Raw genomic sequence first — 26750 nt, forward strand, 5'->3', positions numbered from 1 at the left:
AACCATCTAAGCAGATTTATGCTTTATGGTCAAGATCAGGAGGGAGATACATTACAGAGGAATCCTGCTTGGGGTTTGTCACTGTCAGCATTTAGGATGCCCAATAGATATTGGCAGAGTAGGTGATTTTCCTTGGTAATTTGCAGATTGGCATGTCTTTGCAAAGCAGTTTAAATTTGCCAAAGAAGATTTTATCCATGTGACGGAAGTGTTACCAAGTTGTGGTCTGCTTTGGGCTTCAGTTTCTTTGTGCTGTCTATAAAGGCATGAAATCAGGAGGGGTGTCACTGTGTCAGCAATGAAAAAGCATGGAAAAGCCCCCCTGACTAGGAAGTTCTGGGCATCCATAAGCACCAACATGAGTTGGGACAGTCAGAATACTACTCAATTTTTGCCTCAGTTTGATATCTTGCTCCCTAAAACTAGTTCATTGAATAAAGACAAATTTTCCTTTCCCAAACAAAAGCCAGATGAGAAAAAGTCAAGTTCAGAACAGCAGTAAATGAAAAGTGTTATTGAGAGGTATCTTCTTGTGTACACAAGAAATTAAAGTTTAAAGGAAATAAAAGAATGACTGGCATGAAGCTTTAACTTAGCTGGTGATACCAGAAGGCATCATCCATTTATTTCATGGGGAAAGGACAGGAGATGAAAAAGGCTGTCAGTGGGGCAGTGGTATTCAACAAGCAGGATCATCTCTCCTGCACAGGTTTCTCTGGCCTGTTTGTCATGTGGAAGGTTGAGGAAGGCTGTCCCCTCTCCACAGAAACCAACGCTCAGGCCTCTCAGAGATGCCCCAGGCTCAATCCCCATTACTGCAGAAGCTCCATTTGTCAGATGCTGTGGATGGGACTGCGTTAGGGGGGAGCAGAGAGGAATTTTCCCCCTTGGGCTAGAAGCCACTCAGTTGTTTTTTGTTTCTTTCCTTCCAGAATTAAGGGCTCATCCCCATCTTGACTAAAATTAAACATTTAACACATTTTAAAATTACTAGTTCATGGCAATTTAGAGCTCTCCAGTATGGATAGAGGGTGAAATAGGATTCTAACAAACAGCAAGGTGTTACTTACATAGCATGACAATGAAAATTCAGGTGATACATATGTTCAGTTTGCATTCTCCTGCCACAATACTGATCATATATTTTAGAACTATTTAGGTAAATAGTTCATCTTGTCGTGGTAAATTCATCTTGTCGTGGATCAGAAATGTAATGGTGACTAATTGCAAATGTTAAATAATCAGAGTGTGTATATAAACAAAAAAATATTAAAATGCATATTGTATGGGTTAGTTTGCTGTAACTTTAAGGGTTTGGGAAGGAGAAAATTGGTTCTGGGGCTGATTTGTGTTGATCGACAATGTTTGCATAATCAGGTTTTCTTCATGAGCAGAAAAAAATCTTTAAATTATATGAAGTACACCTATCTAAATTTTCAACTGATTGTGCATAACACTCATCCTCATAAAACTAACTATTGTTGCTGACACCATAACCTGGCTAGGTTTTGTTTATGTCTTGTTAACTGGGTTTCATGTTAAATTATCCTTGAAGCACCTACACAGGTACTTTGCTGTAGTTATATAATTGTAAGGACTCATTCTAAATATATTCTTTTACCCTCTCTCCCTTGCTCTCTCTCTTTCTGGTAACAGTCTTCGTTCCACTTCTGTTTCATTAAATGCCCTTGCCTTACGTTTGTCTTGACTGGCTTCTATTTACAGAAATTGTAAACCAGTTGAATGCTCTGAGCAGCTTAGATGAAGATCAAGATGACTGCATAAAGCGAGCAAATATGCCTTCAGCTAAATCAGCCAGTTCCTCTGAAGGTCTATGAGCTTTCATCCTTTCTTTCTGTTTCTGATTGTATTTACTGTGACCCATTACCTTTTGACTCCTGCCTGTATTCAGCTGTCAGTTTTATCTCTGTGCTTCCACCCAGCATGACTCTCAGTAATTTGTAGTGCATCCAACAGGTAACAACATGATAGAGAAAGAGCCTGTCTCCGCTACAGCTCCGTTGTCATCTGATAATGAACAAGAAAGAAAAAAAATTACAAAAAAAAAAGAAAGAGGAACCACCAGACCCTAAGCTTAAAACAGTAGTTGTATAATCAGTAATACTTGACCTTTCTAAAGTGACAAAATGTCCTCTCTCTGCTTTTATGTTCACGTTACATCCAAAAATTAAAATTTCCTGCCGATAGTTAGCATGTATGTGAACAATCAAAATCACCGCATTTAGCTCGTTAGATGTTCCACAACATTTATTTAACGAAGGAAAGAGAAGGCTTTTTTAGAAGTCATTTCTGTTACATAATGTTCTGATCAGCAAATAGAAGTTTCATTCATTTCACTTTTTTTTTTCCCTTTGTTGATGTACTTACTGGACTGTGTTAACTTAGTCGTGCAGTTCGTGCCATACCCTGGTGCCGTGTTTCGAGGGACTGTTGACACGGAGCTTTTTGAGCTCCAGATATGTTGGATGAACAGTTTGTATCTATTTTAAAACAATATTCCAATTTGTTCATAGAGCTTATCAATAAGCTTAATTTTCTGGATGAAGGGGAGCAAGACCCGGCCAACTCCAGCACAAACCCTTTTGGAGATCCTGACCCAGCAGAATTAAATCCATTTGGAGACCCTGATGTAGAAGGTAATTAACTTGTTTTATATAATTCATTGCTACTTGCTAATGCTTTGTGAAACATGATTTTTATTTGTGTAGGGCTATAAATGAAAAATTTTTATTGATTAAATACTTATTTAATATAGCACTGAGGTAACAAGAGCAATGATCCAGTTGCTAGTAGAAAATTATTTTATTCTTGGAGTCACATCCTTTGTATTGAGGCACATTCATATTTGTCACTGGGGGCTACCAGCTGAAGCAGAGACTTTTAGACCTCTCAGGTGTGTTACTAGTGGTATGTGGCATGAATGAGCAACACATTCTGTCAGATGGCCCTGCTCCACGTGGGTGATGGTTTATATCATAATTTCCTTCACTGCAATCTTCACTGCATCTCAGCTATTCTTGGTTAACACTAATCTTCATTATTACAATTTAATTTTCTCTCTTTTATTCTTCCTTTTTTTTTTTTTTTGCTTTTATGGCTTCCTCAGTTAAGCCTTCTGGCACTGTGCCTTGCACCACATGCTAGGTGTTAATCCCCTTTCCAGACTGACATGCCCATTCTTGTTCCATTTGGGTGAGATGTACAACCCCTGTAAATCTTTAATCTGATAAGATTTCGGCCACAAGGCCAGAAGGGAGCACCAGGACAGCAAACATCTTTTCTGTCCTCAACTCCATGCCCAGATATGCAGGCTCCCATCTGCTGGGTGTATCACTTCTAGCTCAAAAGGCCAATTCATAGTTGATTCCCAAGTTTGAAGCTGTATTCAACCTTTGCTCTTCAAAGCTCCAAGACTTCTCTTCCTACAGAAAATACCAAGTCACTCTGTAATGGCAATGGAGAAGAACCACACTGAGCAGGAGCAGCCTGGGATGCAGCCAGGGGATTTCTAAGGTCAGGTCAAAGAGAATGGATTTCCAAGCTGCAGTTTCCCCCTGTGGTCACTCACTTTCTTTGGACAAGCTGAATGTTTACTCACAGCAGTTTTTCTGCCTTCAGAGTCCGCAGGGAATGATGTGGGTGGAGATCAAGTCCTGTCACTTTGGCTGTGGTGTGACTCACAGCTTGTATTTCTGAAACAGGAACGTTGCACTATTTTCTGTATTTGGTAACTGAAGCCATAAAGCCACTGTCCTAGACACCTTCTTCCTTCTCTAAAGTTGTCAGGTTTTTCTAGAGCTGCAGAAGTGAGTTATTTCAGCTTTGTAAATGCCAATATATATGGATTAAGTTCTGGTGTCTTAATCTTTGGCTTTATTTCCTGTCTGTTCCTTGACAGTGATCCCTTAGGATCATGGAAGGAAGCAGAGTATGTGGGAATGTAAACTTCTCTGGTAGTCCATAAATAACTTGCTCTAAGAGTCATGGTCTATATTCCTTTCCTCCTTCTCTGCTTTGGAAAGAAGAGCTCCCTTCTCCATGGAGAGAGCTGTACAAGTCCTATCCTACCTAAACTGCTTTTTCCAAACCCAGCTTTCCTTTCCAGAGAGAACTCACTCTGGAAGAAAGCAGTGGGTGTTCTGGCCCCAAAATACAGTGACTTTCTCTCATCTTGGGGACAGAGAGAAACAGCTGGTGGTGTTTCTTAGTACTGGTGTAGCTCGATAACTCATGGCAAGCTCACTGTGAGCAGCCTGCATCCAAGACAGCAGCTTGCTTATGTTCCTGAAGCACTCTCAGCCTATCAGGGGCATGGGTTTTTTCAGTAGATTGTGGTTCTTTTGGTGACGTCTGCCTTCACAGTCATCTTCAGTCAGAGGTGTGGACACTTTTCCATATCTCTGGGTCTGTTCTATGTGCTTAGGACAGTCTCTGTGATCACTTTTGGGTCCCATCTCCAGCTGTGGGCAGCAATGCTGAGTTGTTGGGTGTGTGAATACCAAGTGTTACTCCCACACACAGTCACTGTCATGCAGCAGTCAACATACCATAACAGGACAGTGTTTGGGATAAACAGGGTGTCACTAGATTCTTCCTACTATGTCATAAGGTGTTTTTTATTTGGGAGGAGTGGACCTTCTGTAAGGTTCATGTGACAGTGTCTTCCTGGAGCACTAAACCAGGCTGAAAGATCTGGAAGATCAGCTGAAAGAGTGATTCCCAGGCTATCAGACAAAGAGTTAGACATCTGGTGTGGTGTTTTTAAAGCTTTTATGTTATGATGATTGGCTTCTGAGGGATTGTTCTTTTTACCTCAGACACCTCTGAGAATCACTGGTTTTTCCACTGTCTTGTCGCTATAATGGGAACTGGTTGTGTTCCCATTACCTTGCTTGGCCTTCTTGACATGTGCCTTTCCTCCAGTCCTCTTCCTCCACAGAAAGTTGAGGGGGAGAAAAAATGGTGCCGAGACGAATTAGAGAAGATGGTTTTGGTCTTCAGCAACAGCAGAATCTGCTGTGTATTTTTATGGCTAATTGGATCAGTGTCTCTACATGGGGAGCATCTAGACATTATCATTTTGGGGAGATTTGCCTTTGTTTTGAAATGCATTTTAAAGCTACGCAATATTGTAGCTGTTCTTATCCTGTTGCCCAGCTACTGAAGGCTTCCCTGTTTGTGTCCCATTATTCACTCATGATTCTTCTATTCTGAGACTTCAGTGAAACTTTTAATACTGCCATGTACTTCTAGGAAGCTCTTTGAGACTGTGCCTGCTTGTTTGCTTTTGCCTCCTGAAGTGAATGTAACCTTTTTGGTGGCCACCCGAGAAGCTCGAGAGAATGACGGAGGTTCAGGAGTTTAAGGCAGGCTTTCTCCTACAGGCTTAAAGAGTCACATTACCTGTTTCACTTGTCTTGTGATCTGCTTAAATCAAGAGATTAACTTTCTGTGTGTGCAGGGATGAAGTATTTTTCTGTTCACTTACATGTTAGTCTCTTTATCTTTTTATCTGGACAAGGCATAATCTGGAACTTAGACTTTGCGAAAGTTCCGATTCTTCTCTAGAATTTGTTACTTAATTTCCCCAAGACGTGCAGAGCAGCCAGCTGGAGCCTCCTTTCTGAGTACTTTGCCATCAGATGTGAGGAGGCATGATTTGCTATTTGGCAGGGATATTCCAAGGATATTCCTATCAAGCCTGTAACGTGTGTGCTCAGAGTTACCCAGAGTATGAATATGTATGTGTTGACAGTCACTCATAGAGAAAGGAGGATTACTTGCCAGTAGATACTTGTTTCCTAGACAGATATTTCTTGTGCCTGTTCACAAACCAGCTACTTTCCCTCTATCTTCCTAATCCCATAATCACTTAACCCTGGGAATGTGGGGTGGAGAGAAACTAAAGGCGTGAGTGCACGCTGTAGGTGTGGTGCATGGCAGAGGGTCATCAGCAAGCTGGCTCTGGATGCTGCTGGGATTTAAAAAGTCCTCAGTGTCAATGATTTTACACACACAGCAGAGGGAACATGCATAGCAACAAGTCACCTCAAAAAAATCTTCAGATGTGTTTCTTGGTTGACATGTCAAATTGAGGCTTATTCTCTCTGTATCTCCTAGGTCAGCTAGACATTAGAAATGTGGGAAAATAAAAAATAATCTTTTTGAACACTATATCTCTACAGCTTTATACTAGATTACTTTTGCATGATCGTATGAGGACAGCCTTTTGGATTTTAGTCACAGTGCAACAGAATTATAAAATCAGTTAATTTCTGTGCAACATACGTACTTGGGGAAGTCAACATGTACAACAAATGAAAGTAGAAAACTACAACATTCTTTCATCACTCCAGATTTTTTTTTTTAATTTGGTAGGGAATACAAAATTTTAAGTTGTGTATGACCTATGCAACACACATGAAGCATGAGAGTAACTCTCTGCTGGTAGCCCCTGTCATTTAGACCACCATTTACTTCAGCAGTTTATTTCATCACCTTGTGTGTGGACTTCTGAGCTCCCTGCAGCATGTTTTACTCTGAAAGTGAGCAGTGTTACAATGCAGCAGCAAACCGCAAATCATTCCAGGGTACTCCTACATGCAGAGCAGCACAGGAACCAATTGAGAGGAAAATGCTGCCTCTGTCCCTTCTGTTTCTTCAGGAAAAGCAGTGTGTTGTGAGTGTATGAATAAAAGGATCAGCAAGTCACCAGTGGTGAATGGGGATGCCAGTCTTTACTCTTTCTAGAAGCACTGGGCAGTTGCAGCTTTGCTTGGTGCTGTTTGTTGGGTGCTCCCATCCCCTGGTGCCCGTGTGCCTGCAGCCCATGGCGTAACCCAGCACCTTTCACATGTGGCTGCTGCTTTCATCCTCTGCCAAGGGGAAAGTGCTACGTGCCATGTTTTGGTGGAGGTTTTGTTTGGTTTTAAGGGATGTGTCACAATGTGTTTGTGTTACAAAAGGCAAGTGGGTTGAAGGGCAGGGTGATTTCTGGAGATGCTCTGGCTGATTGTGCAGATAGGTAGTGCCAGAGTGATTATTATCACAAACAGTCTTTCTCAGTGCAGTTAGGGCAAGTAATGTTTCCAGAATCTGGCACAAGAGCAGCTGGTGCTTCTGCTGGAGTAATACTTCTACCTCTCTTGTTGTCACTCCTACCCCTGTGGCTTTATTACTTAATCATGCAAAATTATTTTGTGTTTGACCCTTAACATGCCAAACTGCAAGCATATTTTACTTTTTTTTTTAAATTTATATCAATGTAGAGACTGGAGTCCTTGTGGAGCTGTGATGAATGATGTGGGGAAAGCAAGGGAATCTGTGCTGCCTTCTGAATGTAAAAGCAGCTTCAAGAGGGAAATAGACCCCTTCTAAGCTGTTGTATCTTTAGTCTGCCGGAGTGCACTTCTCAGCATCATTAGCTCTTTGAGAAAATGAGTCTGTTACAGAAAAGTGACAGGTGACAGTGGGTGTGACTTTAAGAGCAGTGCTGTTGAGTCATCATCACAACAACTTAATTTGTTACTGAGAAGCTTCTGATGACCAACATTTGATACAAAAGTTGTTCTAAAGCATTTCAGAGACCTCATGGGAGAGAGCCTGATTGGGTTCAGATGGGGACCCTTGTGGGAACCCTCTGTCCCTGTGGGAACAATGAAGGAAGCAGAAGGGGGAGGAAAATGGTATCCTGGATGGCAAGAGTAGAGAGAATGAGTAGCCAAGTTAAGTGGGTTTTAGCTGAGCCTCTACAAAATTCTGCCTCTAAAAGTGTCATGAGAATTATATTTTTAGAAGCTTTTTAAATTTCAGCATGTGTGTAGGATTTTGTGAAATATTTTAGTTAACAACAAGCCAGAGGTGTCTGAGCACTTATACGTAACACTGTGTGTGTAAGGCCAAACATGTAGTTCCTGTTGAGCCTATGAAAAAGAGAAAGAATTTTGTCATAGTTAGAGTTACAGCACTTGATCCAGTGTTGAAATAGAAAGAATTGCAAAAACTATTTGCATTGCCCCTTAAAATGTATCAGATTTAAACAAGCATTTAACTCATTGTTTCCAGGAGACACTTAAAAGCAAATTAAAAATAAAAGCTTACAACATAGTTTTAAGAGATTGTTTCCCTGAATGTTTTTAACTTCAGGATGTATTACTGACTTTCCTTCTTGTGTGTTATCAGAAGGTTTCCCTCAGATATGATAATGTGTATTTATCAACAGATTCATGTGCAGGTGCAATGATCCATCATATGGAGTTGCAGAAGCAGCTATTTGTGGTTGTCCACTCTCTTGATAAAATATTCCAATATTTGAGCAAAGTTTAAAATAGTAAAAAGTTTGGTTAAAGCTTTGTCAATAAGCCACACTATTTGAACAAGGTATTAGTCATTTTTTTCTGCATTTCATTAGTTATTTTTGCTTTGTGTATGGAACTGTCTTCTGAGGACACACCTCCAGAGCACTTCTGCTTGCTCTAGTTCATCAAATCACCAAATGTGTGGGTAATATTTGAGTAGTATTCTGACTACCATGAGCTTCAAGGCATGGTGTGTACAGTATATACAGTGAGGATGGGATTTGAATCCCCTGACTTTAAAAACAGTTTGGACATGTAAGCTTTGAGTGTCAAGGAGTCAGCTCAGCTGCAAATACCCACACTGAGGACATCTCAGGGCAAGCAGAGTGAAGCTTTTGCTGGCCTTGGCCACCTGCACTGGAGACTAGAATGACCTATGTCTATATGGAACCACTTTTCCAGTTTAGCTTTAAATAAATGAGCAGATACATTTTAGATATTGGGCTCTGCTCTGATGTATTTAATCTATAGTACTCTCAGGGATTCTTGCTTGATTTGATCGTATTTATGCTTTTAAGAATTTCTGCCTTGAATGCTTTCTTTTCCCTTTTCAGTTAAACTATAGACCTTCAATGTTATTTCACTATGGCTTTCTCTGAAACTGCTTTCTTCAAAGGATGTGGGCTTATGATCACATCACCCATAGCCTAGGGTTAATACACAGACTGCTGTGCAGTAACTGCACTTTCTCCCAGCATAAGTTCCCAGTAGTTTATCCCCTTCTCTTAAGGGATAAGCATTTACTCTGGGTAGGAGTGAACACGTGCACTACAGCTGACATACTGCAAACACACACCCTGACTTTTTCCTGCAGTTGTTTGTCTGTGTGGTCATGTTCCAGCATAGGTCTCCTCCACAGGCTGCAGGTGGATCTCTGTAGCCCTGAGAAGAGCTAAAGCCTTTCCTGCTCTGAGCCTTTGCCCTGATCCAGTGACTAGTCCAGTGCACAGAGAGGTGAAGTCAGGGATCATATTCCTATCCAGCTAGGAATGGCTCTGGTTCACGCTGTAAGTTAGAGCTGGTCACACTGCATGGGGTAGGGCTTTCCATCACCTTGGGCTGTGCTCATGGCTGGGTTCAGGGTGAGCTGGATGTTTGCTGGCAGGGTAGGGAACTCTCACATTTTCTAACAATTTGCCAGGATTAGCAGTTTTGGTACCTCATCCATCCAAGCTCACCTAAGCACAGTGCTTCCCTTTGTTCATTGTGTGACTAGAGAGTTCATCTTCCCAAGTAAGTATTTCTTCAGTGAAAAATCCACTTAGAAGTCCATCTTTTTATTTTTTAGACTCTTGTCACAAATAACTTTTAGAGTTGCTCTGTTAACCTTAGAAGTATGTTTAGTCCAGTTTAGTAACCATACCTCTGAAAAGCACACAGTTGTTGTTAAGAATAACATGGATATGGTTATTGAAAGTTAGGTTTTAATGATGCTGCATTGAAGTTCTCATTTGTGTGGATTTTGAAAGTATATCACATCTGGTATTGAACAGAGCTGCTGATTATTTGATGCTGCAAGAACAGTAAAATTAACATTATCTGTTTGTCTTTATTACAAACGTTGTATTGCTGTATGGGAATTGGCATTATTCAGTATGCAGAAGCCATTCAGTGTAGAATAACAGACACTGCAGAAAGGACATTACACAGAGAGCAGCATGCAGCTCCAGCTTGTACAACTTTTTGTTGTACAACCCAAATAAAAGATGAGTGATTTGATTATCTGTCTCTTTAGGGTTAATTTAAATCCATTTTTACAGTGAGATTATGTGTTGTTAACAGGGGCACATGTGTTTTGATATGTAATTACTGGTCATCCTTAATAGCTGATTTTTAGTTCAGTAATTTTAAGAAATTAAAAGGCCACCTACTTACTATCACCAGTTTAAAATCCAGTATTATTATAAAATACAGAATGTCTTTTGTATTTATTCAAACTTCAAATAAATAATTAGGAACATTTTGTTAGGACACAAATTGGCAAATAGTTTGTGAAAATGTTTTTATATCTGTTGTGATGCCATTTATATGACAAATAAGAAAACAACTGATGTTGCAGGAGCTGTAGTAAGGGAGAAAATGAAGCCTATTCAATCAATATAGTCTAAATTAAAAGACCTTTTGAAAGACCTATTTTGGAATAAACAAGCATGAAAATTCACCTTAGGCTATAACTTTACGTATTGAGAGTTAAGAAGCAGACCTTTTCATATGCCTTTAAAATATAAAGATCTGATAAAATGGTTTCAAATTTTTAGTTTGTTAAATCTGTTTAATTTTCTTTTTTGCTGTTGTTATTTGGTAGAACTCCACCCTGAAAGAGCTTCATCTTCAAAGCCAGATGAAAGTTTCTATGGTGACAGTTACAATCCCTTCAAGGATGAAGATGCCCCAGAGTACTTAAACCCATTTGATGAGCCAGATCACCCACCTGAAGCACCTGGAATTGTAAGAGATTCTCCTCCACAACCTGCAAAAAGGAAAAACATCAGGCCAGTGGATATGAGCAAATACCTCTATGCAGATACCTCTAAAGCTGAGGAGGAAGAGCTAGATGAGTAAGTATGATTCTCCATCTTTCAGCAGCTTTGCAGGCATTAGTAGTGGGATCCCTGGCTTAATCTTGAGGTGTATTGGGTTGAACCATGGTGATCCTTAATCACCTCCTTAGGACAGACTCATCCTTGGGCAGCTCAGCAGCAGGAAATACCATACCCCCAGGTCATGCTGTTCATCTGAACATGATCAGTGAGGAACTTTCCTTTGCCTTATTGATAGCAAACATCTTGATAGGGAACAAGTCTGGGACCTTTCTGACACTTCATGCCCTGACAATTGCAAATGAACCAGAAATCAAAGGAACAAGACCTTGGGCCTTCCTGTCCTTTTTGCCATTATTTTTACTGCAAAAAAAAAAAATTTGCCAATGATAACAGGGAGTTTGTTTTATCTTCATGGAGTATGTAAAAAGGAAGAGCATTTTGCAATGTGCATAGCACATTTTTGAGAATCTCATAAACTGAATATATATGGGAACAATAACACCATATGCACTTACTTAGGCTGTTTCTTTCAACATGACCACACATAAAACTTTTATAAACTCACACTGACTGCCTTGTATTACAGTATAGAAACTATCAGGAAGGGAGAGCTTTTTGCAATTCCATGGGAGGTTGGAAGGTGCATCCTTAATCCTTGTTTGTGGTCATTAGTCACCAACCACACCACTCATGAGACAGTTTATGGTGATTACATCTGAGCAATTTTACAGACAACAATTCTAATTAACATTTAATTTTACATTATTTAATGAGATTTATCATGGCATGACATTTGCATTGCTTCAGTATGAACAGAGATATGGTATCATCATCTTCCTGTTTCTCTGCAGATAGCTGTGGTCTAGGAAATTAAAGGATTCCCAGGCACTCTAATAGAAACATATGAAGGGCTATGCAGTTTTTTTTTCCTTTTAAAGCTCTGTAGCCATGGATTTAATGTTGATGTTTGGTCTGTGAAAATAAAAGAAAAAAAAGAAATAAAGGGCGTTGGGAATGATGCCTCTGCCAGCTCCATTTGTCAGGACAGTGCCTGAACAAACAGCACTGGTTGCTGTGTCTTCAGAGCACAGAGTAATCACACTGACAGCCACACCAGGCATTCCTGGTCATTCCCTGGTCACCAGAGTCTGTAGGGAATAAAAATGTGTGCATTTTATACCCACCAAGACACAGGACAGCAAAGGTATAGAGGTATAGAGGACAGCAAAGATTGAAAGGAGCAGAAAGAGAAAAAGCCACATGGATGAGAAGTAAAGAATTTTCTGTTTTCTGTTTCTACTTCCATTTCCACCTTAAGCACATCCATGCCAAAGGGGCTTGTGGCAGGATTGTAACCCTTCCTTTTGCTGTGTACTGGACTTTAGCCCTTGGTTAACAACAGCCTCCTTCTTGTTTTAATTACATTTGCTTCATTGTTTTTTCCCCAAAGATAAAGATAAATCCATAGGTGGATTCTACTTGAACATAAAGCTGGTCTGTATTTTCGTGATAAAGCAGTGTCCCATGGGAAGATGGAAAGTAAAGAGTCACTAAACACTTTAAAATCTTTTTTTTACATCTTTTACAAAAGTTTTTTATGTCCTGACCCCCAAGGTAGTCTTCCTCCCCACATTTTCCTCTGAAGTTACAGGAGCAATACATCATACAAAAAGACCTGGAGATCATTTGTTGAGTGCATGGGGTAGAGGTGTGGCAAGGAGCACCCTTGAATCTTTATACTGAAACACTCTGGAGGAATGAGTGTAACGATAAAAGTCCAGTCTAGAAACACAGGACATGTAATATTAGATCACCTCTACAAACACTGTTTTGCCACATCTCATGTCCTTAGTTTTCAAATTTTTAAGTAGAAAAATTTAGCCTTTTGCTAAGGCATGGTCTGGTGAGCATCAAAGGCAAAATTTTTGCAGGCAGTGCCAGTTGGTGGTTTTTGGGTGTCCTCAGTTATGAGGGTTTATGTCTAGGTGTGTATTGTTTTTACCTACTGTGAATATTGATGTGTTTATTATCTGCATAAGTGGGTAATCTTCCAAGCCTACTAAAGTCTGGGTTTCTGTGGCAATTTGTGGCAGAGAGTTCCACAAGAAAACAAGCTCTCTAATGCAATGTGTTTCTTCTGTTGATTGTAAATAAATTCCCTTTCCAATCCCATACTGTCTCTTCTGCTGGCTTATCAAAACAGCAATTAGTAATATTGGATTTACCTGTCATAAACATTTGTTGTCTTGTCTATCTGTAGCATGTTCACCTTTCCTTGTCACTTGTCTGAGTGCTAACTTTTTCGATCTCTCTTCATACAGAAGTCTCTTCATCTCTCTAATCATTTCCACCGCCCGTCTCTGGACCTTGTTATTTCTTCTGCTATGTGTCTATTTTAAGATGTGTTGACTTGGCCTGAGCAGTGTATTCAAGACAAAGCTGAACAACTGAGTCATATCATGAGAATAGAAAACTTTGCATGTTATTTTCAACCTCTCTCATAACATCTTGTTTTTTGAGTTTTTAAAAATTCTCTTTCATTTTCGACTACCACTGGTCAAGGGCTATCTCCAGGTGTCCTTTTGAACCTATAGGTGGAAGGCATGAAACAGAAGAAATGGAAGGCTCCTGATTTATTGATTATCAGGAAATACAATGTATTTTTACCCCCATGTCTTAATTATTAATTGGAGTTCACTTAATGTACTGCTTGGCATTTTCCCCTTACCTTTTGTGTGGAATGCAGTGCTGTGTGCTGAGAGCATGGACACAGCAGTTAGCATCAGGAGCCTTGTCCCTGGCACTGTGCCCTGGCAGATCCCTAGTTCTGATTCGGGACTCGGAGCTTACACCAAGTGCCCCAAGAGCTGAACTCTGACTCCAGTTTTGTAACAGACTCTCACTGTAATCGTGTAAAAGGTACTTGGCCTCAGTGCACCTCTGTGAAGGATTTACCTGGGGTGATTTGCTTCTTTGAAATGTATTTGACTAATGTTTGTGAAGAGAGCTAATGCTTCATAGCACACACAAAGCACAGTCACGAGCATAAGCATCGTGTGAGGCATTGCATGGCACAGAGGGACTTAGGTGAGACAGTGCATTTACTGCTGCAAAACTGTGCTCTCAAAACATACTTCCTCTGGCTAAATTCTCATACCTGGCTAAAGATAAGGAACACATTTTTTTAGTTTGGGCATTTCACCGATAGTGTAAAATTCTGCTTTTGTCTTTCTGAATTTTATACATTAATATCCACCTGTTAGTGAAGGATGGCACACCTAGTGAAGTTAATTATTTGAAAATAGCACAGCTCACAACTGCTTAATGTATAATGCTTTCAACCTTAGTTCTTGTGATTGGCAAAATTGCCTGACCTTTTAACCTGCCATGCTGACAGCTTTGGGTTTCCTGCTCAGTAAAATGTTTATTTTTAAATTTCTTTTCAGCTAACTGGTAAGACTGATCAAAATAATTTTTAAATTGGTCAGAATAAAACTTGCTTTCCAATATCATTTGGCTCTGTGGCTTCTTATCTCGTTAATCATTGTATGGCTTAGAATTACGCTGTGTAATTGGCAAGGCTATTGAGTTGCCATCTGCTGAAGTTGCCTGTTGTACAAGAAGCCACAAGCCACCACATTGGCAGTGAGTTTAATGCCAGGTATCTTGTCAGGTCTGAATTCTTTAAATTTTGTGGAGGACAGCCTAGTGTCTCTTTAGACAAATCATTTTATGTGAAACCATTAAATAACTTCACAGGACCAGTAAATATGGGGTTGACTTCAGAAAAAAGTGCTTTAATATTTTCTAGCTAAGGCTCTTTTCAACCAGACTTTTCAGATGCCTAATTTCTATTAGAGCTGTGTGGAAGCTGTTGGACCAAACTCTACTGCATATATCAGATCCTCATGACTTCAAACTTGATAGTTTGTTCAGGACAGAACCATTTTGGTTGTTTTTTTTCCTGTATTAACATTATTTTTCAAAAATCTTGCTCAATTTTGTAAGACCAATTAAGAGTAGTGCAGAGAGGAAGGTAGAAGGCAGCACATGTGCATGTCTGTTCTGTGCATGTACCTGTGTCTGTTTCTGTGACCAAAATGTGAGGGTTTAGCCTGGCTTTCAGGCAAGTTCTTCTCTAGAGGAAGAAGTCCTTTTAGTGCTTCCTTCTGGTGGGTGCAGAGAGCAATTTTTCAGGATGACACCTGCAGTGCAGGCAGTTCTGGAGCTTAAAAATTCAAAAGATAGTTCTTCAGGACCTGTTTACTCTCATTGATGACATGTTGGGTTTTTTCTCACACCAAAATAATTTTAACACCTTACAAATACACCTTTCTAATTCAGAGGTAAATTCCTGCCGAACATGCTGTGCCTGTTGGCTGTTCCAAAGGCTGACTTGTGGAACTAAATAAAAACCTTGTGCTGTCCCATAGAATGCATTGTTCTTCAGCCTTTATCTCTTTTATCTTCATTTTCACCTCCCTTTGAACTCTCTGGTGTCTGAAGGCAGCTGAGCTGGCCTGTCAGCTAAATTAGAGCTCCTGACAGCTGGATGCATTCTCCACTCCAGCCTGAATGCCTCCTTTTCCTACTGCCTCCCATAGAAAGCACCCTTCTGTTTCCATTTAACTTGTTCTTTTGGTTGCCTTTAGTTTTGATTGTGCTGGTGGCTTTGCACTTGATGGGCAGCAAAGTGGGAGCACCTGGAAGTTGCCTTCAGTCAACAAATGAGTTATTTTAGTGCTAGTCTTTCCTTTTGCTTCAGGAGTTGGGTATCTTTTTCTGTAAGGAACAGAAGCAGCAGATTGTTAGAAAGATCTGGAGATTTTGTGCCGGATTTTCACTTACGTCCTTTGGTAAACGTTGCCTTTCAAAAGTAGATTTCTGTGGTGTGGGTTATTAATTGCTTGCTTTTTCCCAGTGAAAACAGGATTACTGTAAGTTGCATTAAAATAAAGTCTAAAGTTTGTCTGTTTTCAGAGACTGAAAGATGTTTTTATACTACAAGTACAAAGCAAGGAGAGAAATTTTATGTTGTGTGGAAAGCAACTGGGTGAATAGTTGGTTATTACTGCTGTTGTAGTTCTTAAAAACAGTGTATACTCTTAAAAATAGAGACTCTGATCCTGAAAGGGATTTGTTAATGGATCTAGCCAGGTAGACTTTTATTTAATGCATTAGTGTTTCCATCCAGAGTTGAATTCTAAGGGACTTCAAAGGGCTGAGGTTATTTGTTGTGGTTGGATACACTGCATATAATAACCGTATGCAGATAGATTGTTGGAATCATAGTTTGAGATATGTGATAAATACATCTTGCAGGGGAAAGAGGGACTAGAAAAAACCAAATTAATGTATCCATTTCATAACTAACTGTCCAGTTTTGGATTGCAAAATGTGAAAAGCAAATAGTATTAATAATGAAATAATTCAGTGCAAAAAAGATTCCCTTAAGTATGCTTAGCAGGATACAAAGCTGCTGTAGAAGAAGCCATTATTTGATATATTATTGATTGATTGATATTTGATGTATCAAGCTAACATAAAATTTGGCAGGATTTGGTTATGGAGGTATTTACTTAGGGTGGTACAAATGCAGAGTTGGAACACAAACACCCAAGTTAAGGATAATTCTTTGGACTGCATCTACATGTCAGATGATGTTTACTCTGTAACATTCTCAAATAAGGTTTAGTTATAAAAACCACTTTCAAAATAGGTGATGCCTACTGGTGTCTGCAGAGAGATATGTGCAAGTCAGATGTGGTTTCTTACTCTGTTCCATCACCTAAGGTATTTTCTTAAAATGGTGTGGCACCTGTAAGCTACAGAGTTTGAAATACACTGGAGGCTGAACGTGCACCCATGGAGACCAAACTTTCCGAAACTGGTCAGCCCAGAGTGAGGCCTCTAAAGCCCTGTGGGAGCATGGCTGTACCAGTTGCCTGATTCTTAGTTGTTCTCATCAAAATGTCTTTGTCCTGTTCATTAGAGTGTTAAGCACCCAGCAGCTTCGTTCTCATTTTTTGGTTTTGATCTTATCATAAAATCAGATCACTCTTTGATAGATAGTGAAGTATAATTGGAGAGTTAGCTTTATGCAGTTGCTAAAACTTCTGCAATTTACAGCACTCTATAAAAATACGGAAATTGTGACTGAATAATGCAGTTTTAGCTGTTGTACCTCACTTTTCAATTGTATGAAAATGTAGTGTTTAAAAGTGTATAAAGGTAAAACATTCTTATGTGGGATAATAAAAGCATTTTAGTCATTGACTTTCCTAAGCAGGTCTTATTTTTGGTTTTATTTCCAAGGAGATAGCAAAGAAATGTGTTTCCCTTCTTTTAATTAGATCAAATCCATTTTATGAACCAAAATCAAGCCCTGCTTTAATTAAAGTTGCTCTGCAAGAACCAGAAAAGAAGATGAAAAGAAAGGCTCCTGAACCCCCAAACCTCTTGCCAAAGACAGAGATGGGCATGGGTGAGAACATGTCAGCAATTCCTGCATCAAGGGAGCTTTCTTCCTCTCCTAAGGTAAGCTTTTCATACCAAAATTTTGTCTTTCTTCATAACAGTACCTTTCTGTGCATTGTAAACATCCTGTTTATTTCTGCAGGCATCTTAAAGCTTTGCCAGTGCTTAATGAGGTGTTGGCTTGTCTCTGTTCATTTGGTTCATACGGAGGGTGCAGCAGTAGGAGTTGGTATTTTTTTCTTTAAGGATTTAATGACAACAGTAACTGCAGTTTCAAAGAAAAGAGTCTTCTAGTAACCAGTGTTACAGTACAGCTCGATATGCCATGGAGAAGGAAGAAAATCATGTTGAACAGTGCTTTGTCCTGATCTATCTATTCTAATGCTCCTAAGCCTTGCCCCTGTTGAAGAGTCTATCTCCACTTATTTCTGTCATAAATCTGGGTTTTAAAAGCTTAGTACTGTATATTTGTATTGGGATTTATATATGTCCAATTCCAAAGCTATGTTAAAGTAATAATAATAAAAAAAAAAAGACAGTCTACTTTAAATCAGATTACCTGTTTACTAGGTTTACCAACAGCTAACTAGGTTAGCTGTTTAGAGTTAATTTCAGTGGAGGAGCTGTGGGTGTTTTATTACTACAAATGTATTACTACACAGCCAACTTCTGTCAGTGTGGATTTCAACTCCAGTGTTTCAGCAGTTAGCAACACTTGTGCTTTTTCTTTAAACAAAATAAACATTTAATAGTGTGAGTTAATGAACCTTTCTTAGAAATGAATGTCTTATATTGTTTTAAAGGCAGGCAGATGAGGACAGAGTGCCTCCCTTCCAGTGTGTCTTGCCCAGTGGATGCACATTATCATCTGGTTTGCCTTGAATCAGAGCTGCTGTACTTCAGTTTCAGAATTGAGGGAAGCTACTTGTCATACCTGTCATTTCAGTGTGTAATTACTCAGCCAGATTGCTCACATGTCCTTGTCCACTCAGGCTCTGATTTGTTGTCATTTTACCACTCACTCAGGCTAAAGAGTATGAGACCAGAAATCTAATCTCTGTCTGCTCACTGCAAAACAAAACAGTGGAGTGAGACTACAAGTACACTTCACAAGTTATTATTCATATGCAAAACCACCAGCAGGGATATATGAAATCAAAGCAGAGCAGTTTTATAATGCTCTGAGATGGGATTCAGTCCTGTTAGCTGGAGTTTCTGTATGAGTTTCTGCATGAAAAGTGAGACATTATTTGATTTCTGGTGGAGTCTGGCTCTTGGTCAAAGCAAAATGGCCAAAGCAAAGCTTTCTGGTACTACCAAGGCTGTGAAAAGACATTTGTGGAGATTTTTATCAGATTGCTTGGTGGAACTTGTGTCCCCCTTGCTCATTGTTTGAGAGGTGTGTTTTTACAGATATGCATTCAAGGAAATGTGTCTCTGTGCTTCATACATGTCTTTGCTGTGCTGAAATAACATGTTACTGCTGAGTTTGGTTGTTGTAGTTTTTGTCTGCCCTAGATGAAGCTTTAGAGTGTCTGAAGGGTGGAATTGATTTAGAAAAGATTCAGGATCAAACTTGCTGAGAAGATTGCGCTGTTATGGACAGTCAGGTAGTTCCTGCTTTTCTGTGTGTTGTTACTTGGTGAATATTTTGGTGCCTGCCTGCTTGCAGCCCACCTTTCTGCCCCTGACCCTGAGGCGCAGCTGAGACCAGCACAGGTCCATGTGCTGAAACACTGATTTACATTAGGGCTGGGAGGGAAGGCAGAGCTCAGTGCTCACATGCTCTTTTATAGGAAAGCTTTAATTAATTTTTTTAACAGGATTTTGGAGGACAGGAAACATTAAGGAAGGCTCCAAAGCAGATGTAATGTCCTGGTTCATTATATTACAGTGGAAAGTTTTGGTGAGTGGGTGTGTTAAAATATTGTACGGTCACTTGCAATGCAGAAAGCTTTCTGTGAGCATAGTCTTTTTTCTGTGCTTGAATTGTTTTGCACTCAGATCAAAAGCACTTTACTTGGAATGCTTCTTGAAATTCGGAAAAGTACTGGCATTTAAAAGAAAAGGAACCGTTTTCACACAGAACAGTACAAAATAGTGCCCAGGTGGGACTTGGAGTGTTGGCACAAATGACTTTGGCACAACTGACTTTCTCTATTATTGCTCAATAATAGAGAAAATGTTTAGCAATGGAAAAACTTCCATCCAAAAGTATAGGCACTATACAAACATGAACTTAGTACATGCCCTTATGTAAGGGAATAGTCCTATAGAGGTAAACTTAGGTAAAGGAAGTTAAATCATGTCAGTGTTTTGTCCAAGTTTACTGTGCACAGAAAGTTTTGGGAGTTGTACCAGAGGCTAAGTGGTTTCAGCAGGTTCAGTTCCCTGTCTTGGTTGTTGTCGTGGGAGGTGCCTGTGGAGCAGAAATGCTCATTTTTAAACTACACAAACGCAGCACTAATATTAGAACTTCAGAGTTTAAAGGAAAATATTCCAAAAGCTCCTCTACAAGTCTTTGACAGAGTATTTGTTGCTCATTTTTCCTTCACATGCTAGTGGCATTCATCACGTTGGCTGAATCCAAAAAACACAAATGCTGTTGTTGCCATCTACACACCAACAAGTTTATTGAGTGATGAGCAGTCAGTTACCTGTAGTAGCAAACTCTTTCCAAGCCTTTTCAGTGTCTTCCCCTTGAGCAGGTCCTTTGATACTTGGAGATCCCTTGTCAGCTGTACTGGTGAGGAAGGGTCAGTTACCTGTCTTAGATAAGACAGGGTTTAACACTAAGGTCCAGCTCTTCAGCCCACAGAATTAGCTCAGTATTTGCCATATCTGAGCTTGGAGGAAGTTTTGCTTTCAAATTTTTTTATCTATTCACACTCCCTAAAGGAATATCTTAATTCTCTCCTGTATTATGTATCTCCTCCAAATGAATCTGAGTCATGAGAGAGAGCTTACAATGCAGAGTCTGAGATCTGGAGTTACCCCACAGTTAATCATCTCAAATGACTTGAAAACGATGGTATGCTGACTCTATTTAGGTGAGTCTGACATAGTGCAAAGCTGTAATTAAGCTCTTCAGTCATCAAACTGCTACAGTGCTGTCAAGCCCAGCAGTGCTGAAGCCTTGTTGGGCTTGTTACTGTCATACATGTTACTGCTCTTTGCATGGTTTGGATAACCAGGTTCTGCCTTTCACAGAGGTGATAGAGACTTTAAATTGCCCCCATTTGTTGACTTTGTGAAAAATAAATATGGTCTCAGGCTCAAAATGTGGTATCAGACCAGTACATAGCATGCATATCAGTGCTCATCATTGTTTTATCTGATTACAAAATATACATATGAACTTCAGCAGGGTGAAATCTCGGCCAATTTCAGATTTCTTCTCTTCTCTGTGTTGTGTTGAATTTATTTGAAAGAAGATCAGTCCTAGAGCTGGCACCTGTATCTTATAGTAGAGGAGCTAAAACAATCTGTCTCTGTAAAATCAAGGATTTTATTGTCTTTGTGAGAATGAAGGGGCAGGAATGGCACTGAATTTATGTAGGGAGTAAAAAGTTATTTACTAGGGAGGAGGAAACAAGTCCTCAACCATAGAGTTATATTTAAATGTTAGAAGAAAATACTTGCACTGGATTGACATTTACTCATTGGATAGCATATGCCCTTCACTTTCAGAAATCAATTCTGAGAGAGGTTTTTCTTGGGATTTGGTGTATTCAGTTTATTGCCAGACTTTAGCCAAAGCTCATGTTGATGCCTCATGAATCCATGAGGTTTCTGTCATTACCATTAACCTGAAAGTGAACAGGTATGTTGTATTTGGTGAATCCAGCTTGGTCTCACATCCTTTCTCCCATCTTCAGGGTCTGGAAGGCTGTGTTGGTTAAACACATTGCTTACAGAGTAAGTGCTGCAGGCTGACAAGCTGCCAGCCTGGGATGTGGGAGCTCTCAGAGCTCACACTTCCATCTCACACCTGCCTGCCCAGAATCCCCCCAGTAAATGAGACTCCTGCACTCCATCCTGGAGATAGATCTTTCTCTGGCAATACATGATTATATGAACAGACATAAAATTGATAATCAGAGCACAAGATGCTTTTTGAAGTTTACTTTGAATGGATTTTTAGTTATGCCTTGCAACTGATGAAAGTGTATGGCACCAGGAGAGGATGATAAATCAGTTTAAGACTATCATTATTGTATACACCATTCTTGCCTTTGTCAAGATCATGGTGTTGCTGGTAGTAATAAAAACACAGGAATTGGTTTTGGTGCTTTTAGACAAGAACCTGTGATGGCCTTTTAAGTCAGTGGAAGAGGAGAATACACATTCACATGGCAGTCCAAAGCCAATAGTATGTTAGTCACCATCATTATTAAAGCTCTCTCTGTGTCTCTCATTTTAAAACTAAATTAATTGTTTTGCATGTCAAGTAATAATCTGCTCTTTCATGCCAGACAAGCTAGCTGATTTAAGCTCTAATGAAACATTTACAGGAAATACAGAATCATTTTCTGCATGACATGTGGTAATCCATCTCAATCCAGTATCCCTGGTAATCTGCTGTGTATCTGCAATGCTTCAGGATGTTCAGGCTGTCCAGAAAGATTTCTGCCTGATAGACAGTTTGCCCTTCAAGCAGCAAAGGAGGTACAAATGACTTCCTTATGAAGGAAAAGAAATTCTCAGATACTTCTCAAGGGAACAAGAAGGAGCCTGTACTGTTTTTTCTCCTTCTCATTCATTCTAAGCCAGAATAAATGCTTAGAGGACAAAACAGGTACGTTTAGTGGAATGGGGAGAAGTGACATATTCCCTCACAGCTCCCAAGGATATCAGAGATCCTGAAGTCTCCAGTTGCTTGTTTTCTCCACTTTTATTTACCTCAAGATTATCAATGCTATGTGACCAAACAGTAGGAAGACTTCATCCTAAAACACAGGCACAGTAATGCAGCTGAGTGGAGGAATGTCAGTAAATTCCACATGAGAGATGAAGATCTCTCACTATCTCTTGGCATCAAAAGTATCTCCAGTTGTCCATTCACATAAGAACTTCCCAGCTCTCTGGAGCATCTTCTTCAATAATTTTGCTTCTTTTCAGCTTCACATTTGCTGCCAAGGAATTGTACAGCTGCTTCTCATGAGATCTTTGTCGCTCCCTCTGTAGATAGATGGTTCAAGCCCGAGGAGGGCCTGGAAGGTACTGGATGGAATTGGAGGATTAATACAGTCTACTGTAATGAACTTAAGCAAAAAAAAAAAGCCACTCTAAGAAAATCGGCCTTTACATGCAGCCCAAAGACATTTTTTCTATTAATAGGAAGAAAAACAAGCTGCACACATAATATGAACAGAGGGATAGTGAGATGATCATATGGAAGCACAGACAAGTCATTCAACTCGCTGCTTTTCAAGTGTTAAAGAGTAAAAGAGGCTCCATTTTTAATCCAATACTTAAGCAATTCCTTATTACTGTTTTCATGAGTTTTAAATGGTGTTTGTGAATTTTACTATGTTGCCCTCATATTATTTCCATGACTGGTGCCAACAGGAACCCACTGTTAGACATCAAGACTATAGAGGAAACCAAGCCTTTCCATGTTCTGTGTGTGGATTTCTGCCCTTCTGACTGAGGTATCTTTTGCTCATGCTGTCAAAAATTTAGGTGCTTCTCTATAGTCACAGTATCTCCAAGAGAGATGCTTCTTTCAGAATTTGGGGGTTAAAACCCTCAACAATTTGCCCAAATGTTGTGCAGCAGGAGTTTTGCCCAGGGCTGGAGACAGAGGGGAGCTGCTTCCATCTTGAGCCCCTTACTTCTCTCTCTGTCCTGGAAGCTGGAGTATCACCTGGATGGAATGGATGGATCCTCACGTGGTGGCTCATGCTCTGATGTTCTGCTCTACAGGGAGCCAGTGCAGGCTGTGTGCTGAGCCAAGGGCCAGCAGAAGGCACTGCTTTCTGTGGCTATTGAGTGCTGTCCAGGAGCAGGGAATGGGATCCTTCCCTCTGTCATGAATTCTTTATGTATGGTGCTAAGCTGATCTCTTGAACCAGATTTTGGACTGTGGTGGTTTGTTTGTTGTTGGTTTGTTTTTTTTTTTTTTCTCAAGTTCACAGCTGCATCCAACCTGGATAAATTAGCAGAGCTGTTGGCCTGACTGTAGTGCCATGCAGCTGACAGGCTGCTCTTTTGTGTCACATGAACTATCCTAAAACAAACATCTCTCTGTAAGATCAGATCTTAGGTGACTCTCGCTGAGGACTCAAAAGCATTAGCTTACAGTAATCTGGAGGTGGATTTCTTGTGGACCTCTGATTTTATTCAAATATACATATATACGATTATACAGAGGGTATTAATACAAATATATTTGTAACCGTAATCTTTGAACACTTGATTTGGCAACTTTAAGTGCTGCTACTTATGTGTTTGACTGCTTCTTCTTTTGGTCCTTATTAGTAGTGGGGATGCAGAGAACAGGTCTCCAGAGCTGTCCTGGAAAATATTTTTTATTGCAAATTAATATAAATAATATCCAGGCTGATCAATGCTTGACTGCTTCTGTCATTTTCATAATTACTCTTTAAGGTATTTGTGCATTGTTGGTGCAATGTAGCTCCTACTGAAATGGATGGAAACTTTGTCAGTGCCTGCAGCAGTTCTGGGTTGCACCAGTTACCACTTCTGCAAAATGTCTGTGCAAGTAAGGTTTGGTAACTGCACCAGCATTGTGACATTCCAGGCCTCACTTTTCATATTTTAAATTTAAACTCACATTTACAAATTATACATCTCAGATTTGTTGTCATAAAACACTACTTCAGAAGTTGTGGAAAAGGTGCATTGAGATTTCTGGAGCGCTGCAGTTCCTAAATATCAGGACTTCCATGGCAGTGTTTGGTTTCCCTCCCAGAGGACAAGGGAATTAGGCACAGCCACTGGCTGGACAGCCAGAGCAGTCCTGGCCTGCCCAACCAGCTAAATGACAGCTCTGGGAGATCTAGGCCAGCTTCTGAGAGATGAGAGATGTCATCTGAAAATCCTTATCTCCAGTGAGGGCCTTTTATTTTATTCTATTTCCTGTGAGTTGTTTGCTTTCACTTCTCTGTCAGAAGGGAGCTGTGGGGAGGCAGGCAGGTGGCACAAGGCCATGGGCCCCTGATGTAGGTGCTGGAGGAGCACCTTCCTCTGTTTTGTCACCTGCAGGGCTTTGATTCTCATGCTGGGCTTCACAGACCCATGTTTAGGTCAAGCTTTGCTCTTTAAAAGGTAGAGGAAAGAAGGAACACTTCTTCTCTCCTAAGACCTTTTTCAACCATCATCAAAACAAAAATCCTCAAAATCTTTGCAACAAAAAACTGAAAAAAATCTGTCCTTTTTCTGTACAGTTCTGATACCTTATTATCAGGTTCCTTAACAAGAGCCACACAAGCAGAGTACAGGACAGCTTTTCAAATAAAAACTTAATTCTTTCCAATGTTCCCTTGCATCTAACAAGGAACTCAATGCAATTTGTAGAAGTTGACATTGCTGAATTTGCCTTTTAGCTGTTACCTTGAGCTGGGGCTGGTTTAGATAAAGCCCTGGGTGCTCTCTCCAGCATCCATGGCCCATCCATGGCCCATCCATTGCCCTGGTGCAGCACTCAGTGAAAGGAACACATTAACAATGTGCCTGGTTCTCAGCTTGCCTGAGGGATGGGTTTGGTTCATCGTGGTTGGCAAGCACCTCAAATTGGAAATTAGTGTGCATGAATAAATATTCCTTTGCTTCTGTCATGATGAGTTATGGACATATTACAAAAATAATTATCTTCCCTTCATAAATCAGTCTGATAGTTAACTTTGGTTTGCTTGCTAATTCACTGTTCCTGCTATGTGTTCTTTGGTTTGGGTCAGATACTTAAGCCTAGGAATAAATCACAGCTCTAAGCCAAAATGCTTTTTGTTGCTGGGAAAGAAAAATAAGTCTAAAACCAAAATAGATGGCATTTGTAAGCAAATCAGCAGTGCAGTGATTGCCCTAAAATGAGGTGTTTGTATTAGCTGTTCTACCCTGCTTTGTAGGAGTATTTTTAGATAGAATTTTGCCTAATTTATTTAAAATTGTGATCAGCATTAGTTTTAGGTGGGCAGGTTAGTGAAATAGATTTGTGAAGCTAGATATATTCAGAGGCAAAATCCAGGAGAAAAAGGGAATCCGCGGGTGCCAGAAGCCTTAGGGCATGTGAAATGCTCAGGTATTCTATGTATATGTTGCACTCATACCCACCAGCAAATGCAAGTGAAGCACAAACCTTTTTAAAAGGAGAGCAAATCAAGCCAGCTAGAAGGAAAATGTTGTATTCCTGAGTTGCAAGGAGAAATATGTTGCCAATTCATAGTGCAACAGAGCTCTGGTGACAAGGGGCTGCATAATAAAGCGAGTCCTTGTGCGATAGTGCCGGCACACTAGCTGCATGTTCTACAAGAGCATTTTTTAGCCATGTTCAACAGTGTGCCTGCTATCGCTCCTCCATTTGTTGAATTCAGGATGACCTTTGCATGAATAAAGTCAAATAGGATTAAGGCAGGAATTTTCAACAATGGGAAAGAGCAACAGATGTAGCCGACTTTGAACGTGGGAGGATTGTTGATGCACGGTTGCCTAAAGGGAGTGTCTGTGGTGACAAAAAAAGGGGGAGAAAAAACCCAACAATTTCCTAAAATATTAACTGCATAAAAGAAAAGAAAATAAATAGAAAACAATCCAAAGGAACTGAGTGATTCTGGTTTTTATTGGCATCAAGCTGAAGGCAGGGTTTTTTGATTCACTGCCTCCTTTTAAATCTATTTCTCTCTATTCTTTCAGCAGCAGAACTCTGTTCTCTGCAACTGTCACTATATGAGCTGTCTGAGGGGTTTGTGGCATGTACCATATTTTTAGATTCACATTTTTTTCCGAGTTCTTTTAAGGAAAACAAAAATTGAGTATACAGGAAAAATAAGATGTTGTTTTGCTGGAGAATGAGCCATTTGAATACAAAATCCAGATCCTGCTAATATTTTATGGTTTGATTTGTCCTGTGCAGAAGCATATAGATGGATCTCAAGTGAATATAGTGCAGGCACTCTGTACAGAGACTGTTAATAAAGGGGAAAAAAAGGTTAAAAATACGTTTAAAGCAAGAACCTTTTCTGATACAACTTAAGTAGTTTTATGTGTAATTAGATATACCAAATTTATTTTTATCTCAATAAAAAAGAGGGCATGCAAATGTATTTTACTTAGTGTCATTATTGACAAGAGCTGTTTTGCAGTTTAGCAGATAATTGTGTTAACTCCTGAA

At 39.9% G+C, this 26750-nt stretch overlaps 1 protein-coding gene across 2 annotated transcripts in view; it reads left to right on the forward strand.

The window, feature by feature from the left end:
- Positions 1-26750, forward strand: part of EHBP1 (EH domain binding protein 1) — a 206711-nt gene that overhangs the window by 83738 nt on the left and 96223 nt on the right. For both annotated transcript variants that reach the window (XM_054290233.1, XM_054290234.1), the window contains exons 8-11: positions 1726-1830; positions 2535-2657; positions 10684-10936; positions 17275-17458. In XM_054290233.1, the coding sequence (XP_054146208.1) occupies positions 1726-1830; positions 2535-2657; positions 10684-10936; positions 17275-17458 (665 nt within the window). The remainder of the gene's footprint in view (positions 1-1725; positions 1831-2534; positions 2658-10683; positions 10937-17274; positions 17459-26750) is intronic.

This window comes from Melozone crissalis, unplaced genomic scaffold, assembly GCF_028551555.1.
Source record: "Melozone crissalis strain CALT ecotype California unplaced genomic scaffold, PUWL_Pcris_2 ptg000081l_1, whole genome shotgun sequence".
NCBI lineage: Eukaryota > Metazoa > Chordata > Aves > Passeriformes > Passerellidae > Melozone > Melozone crissalis.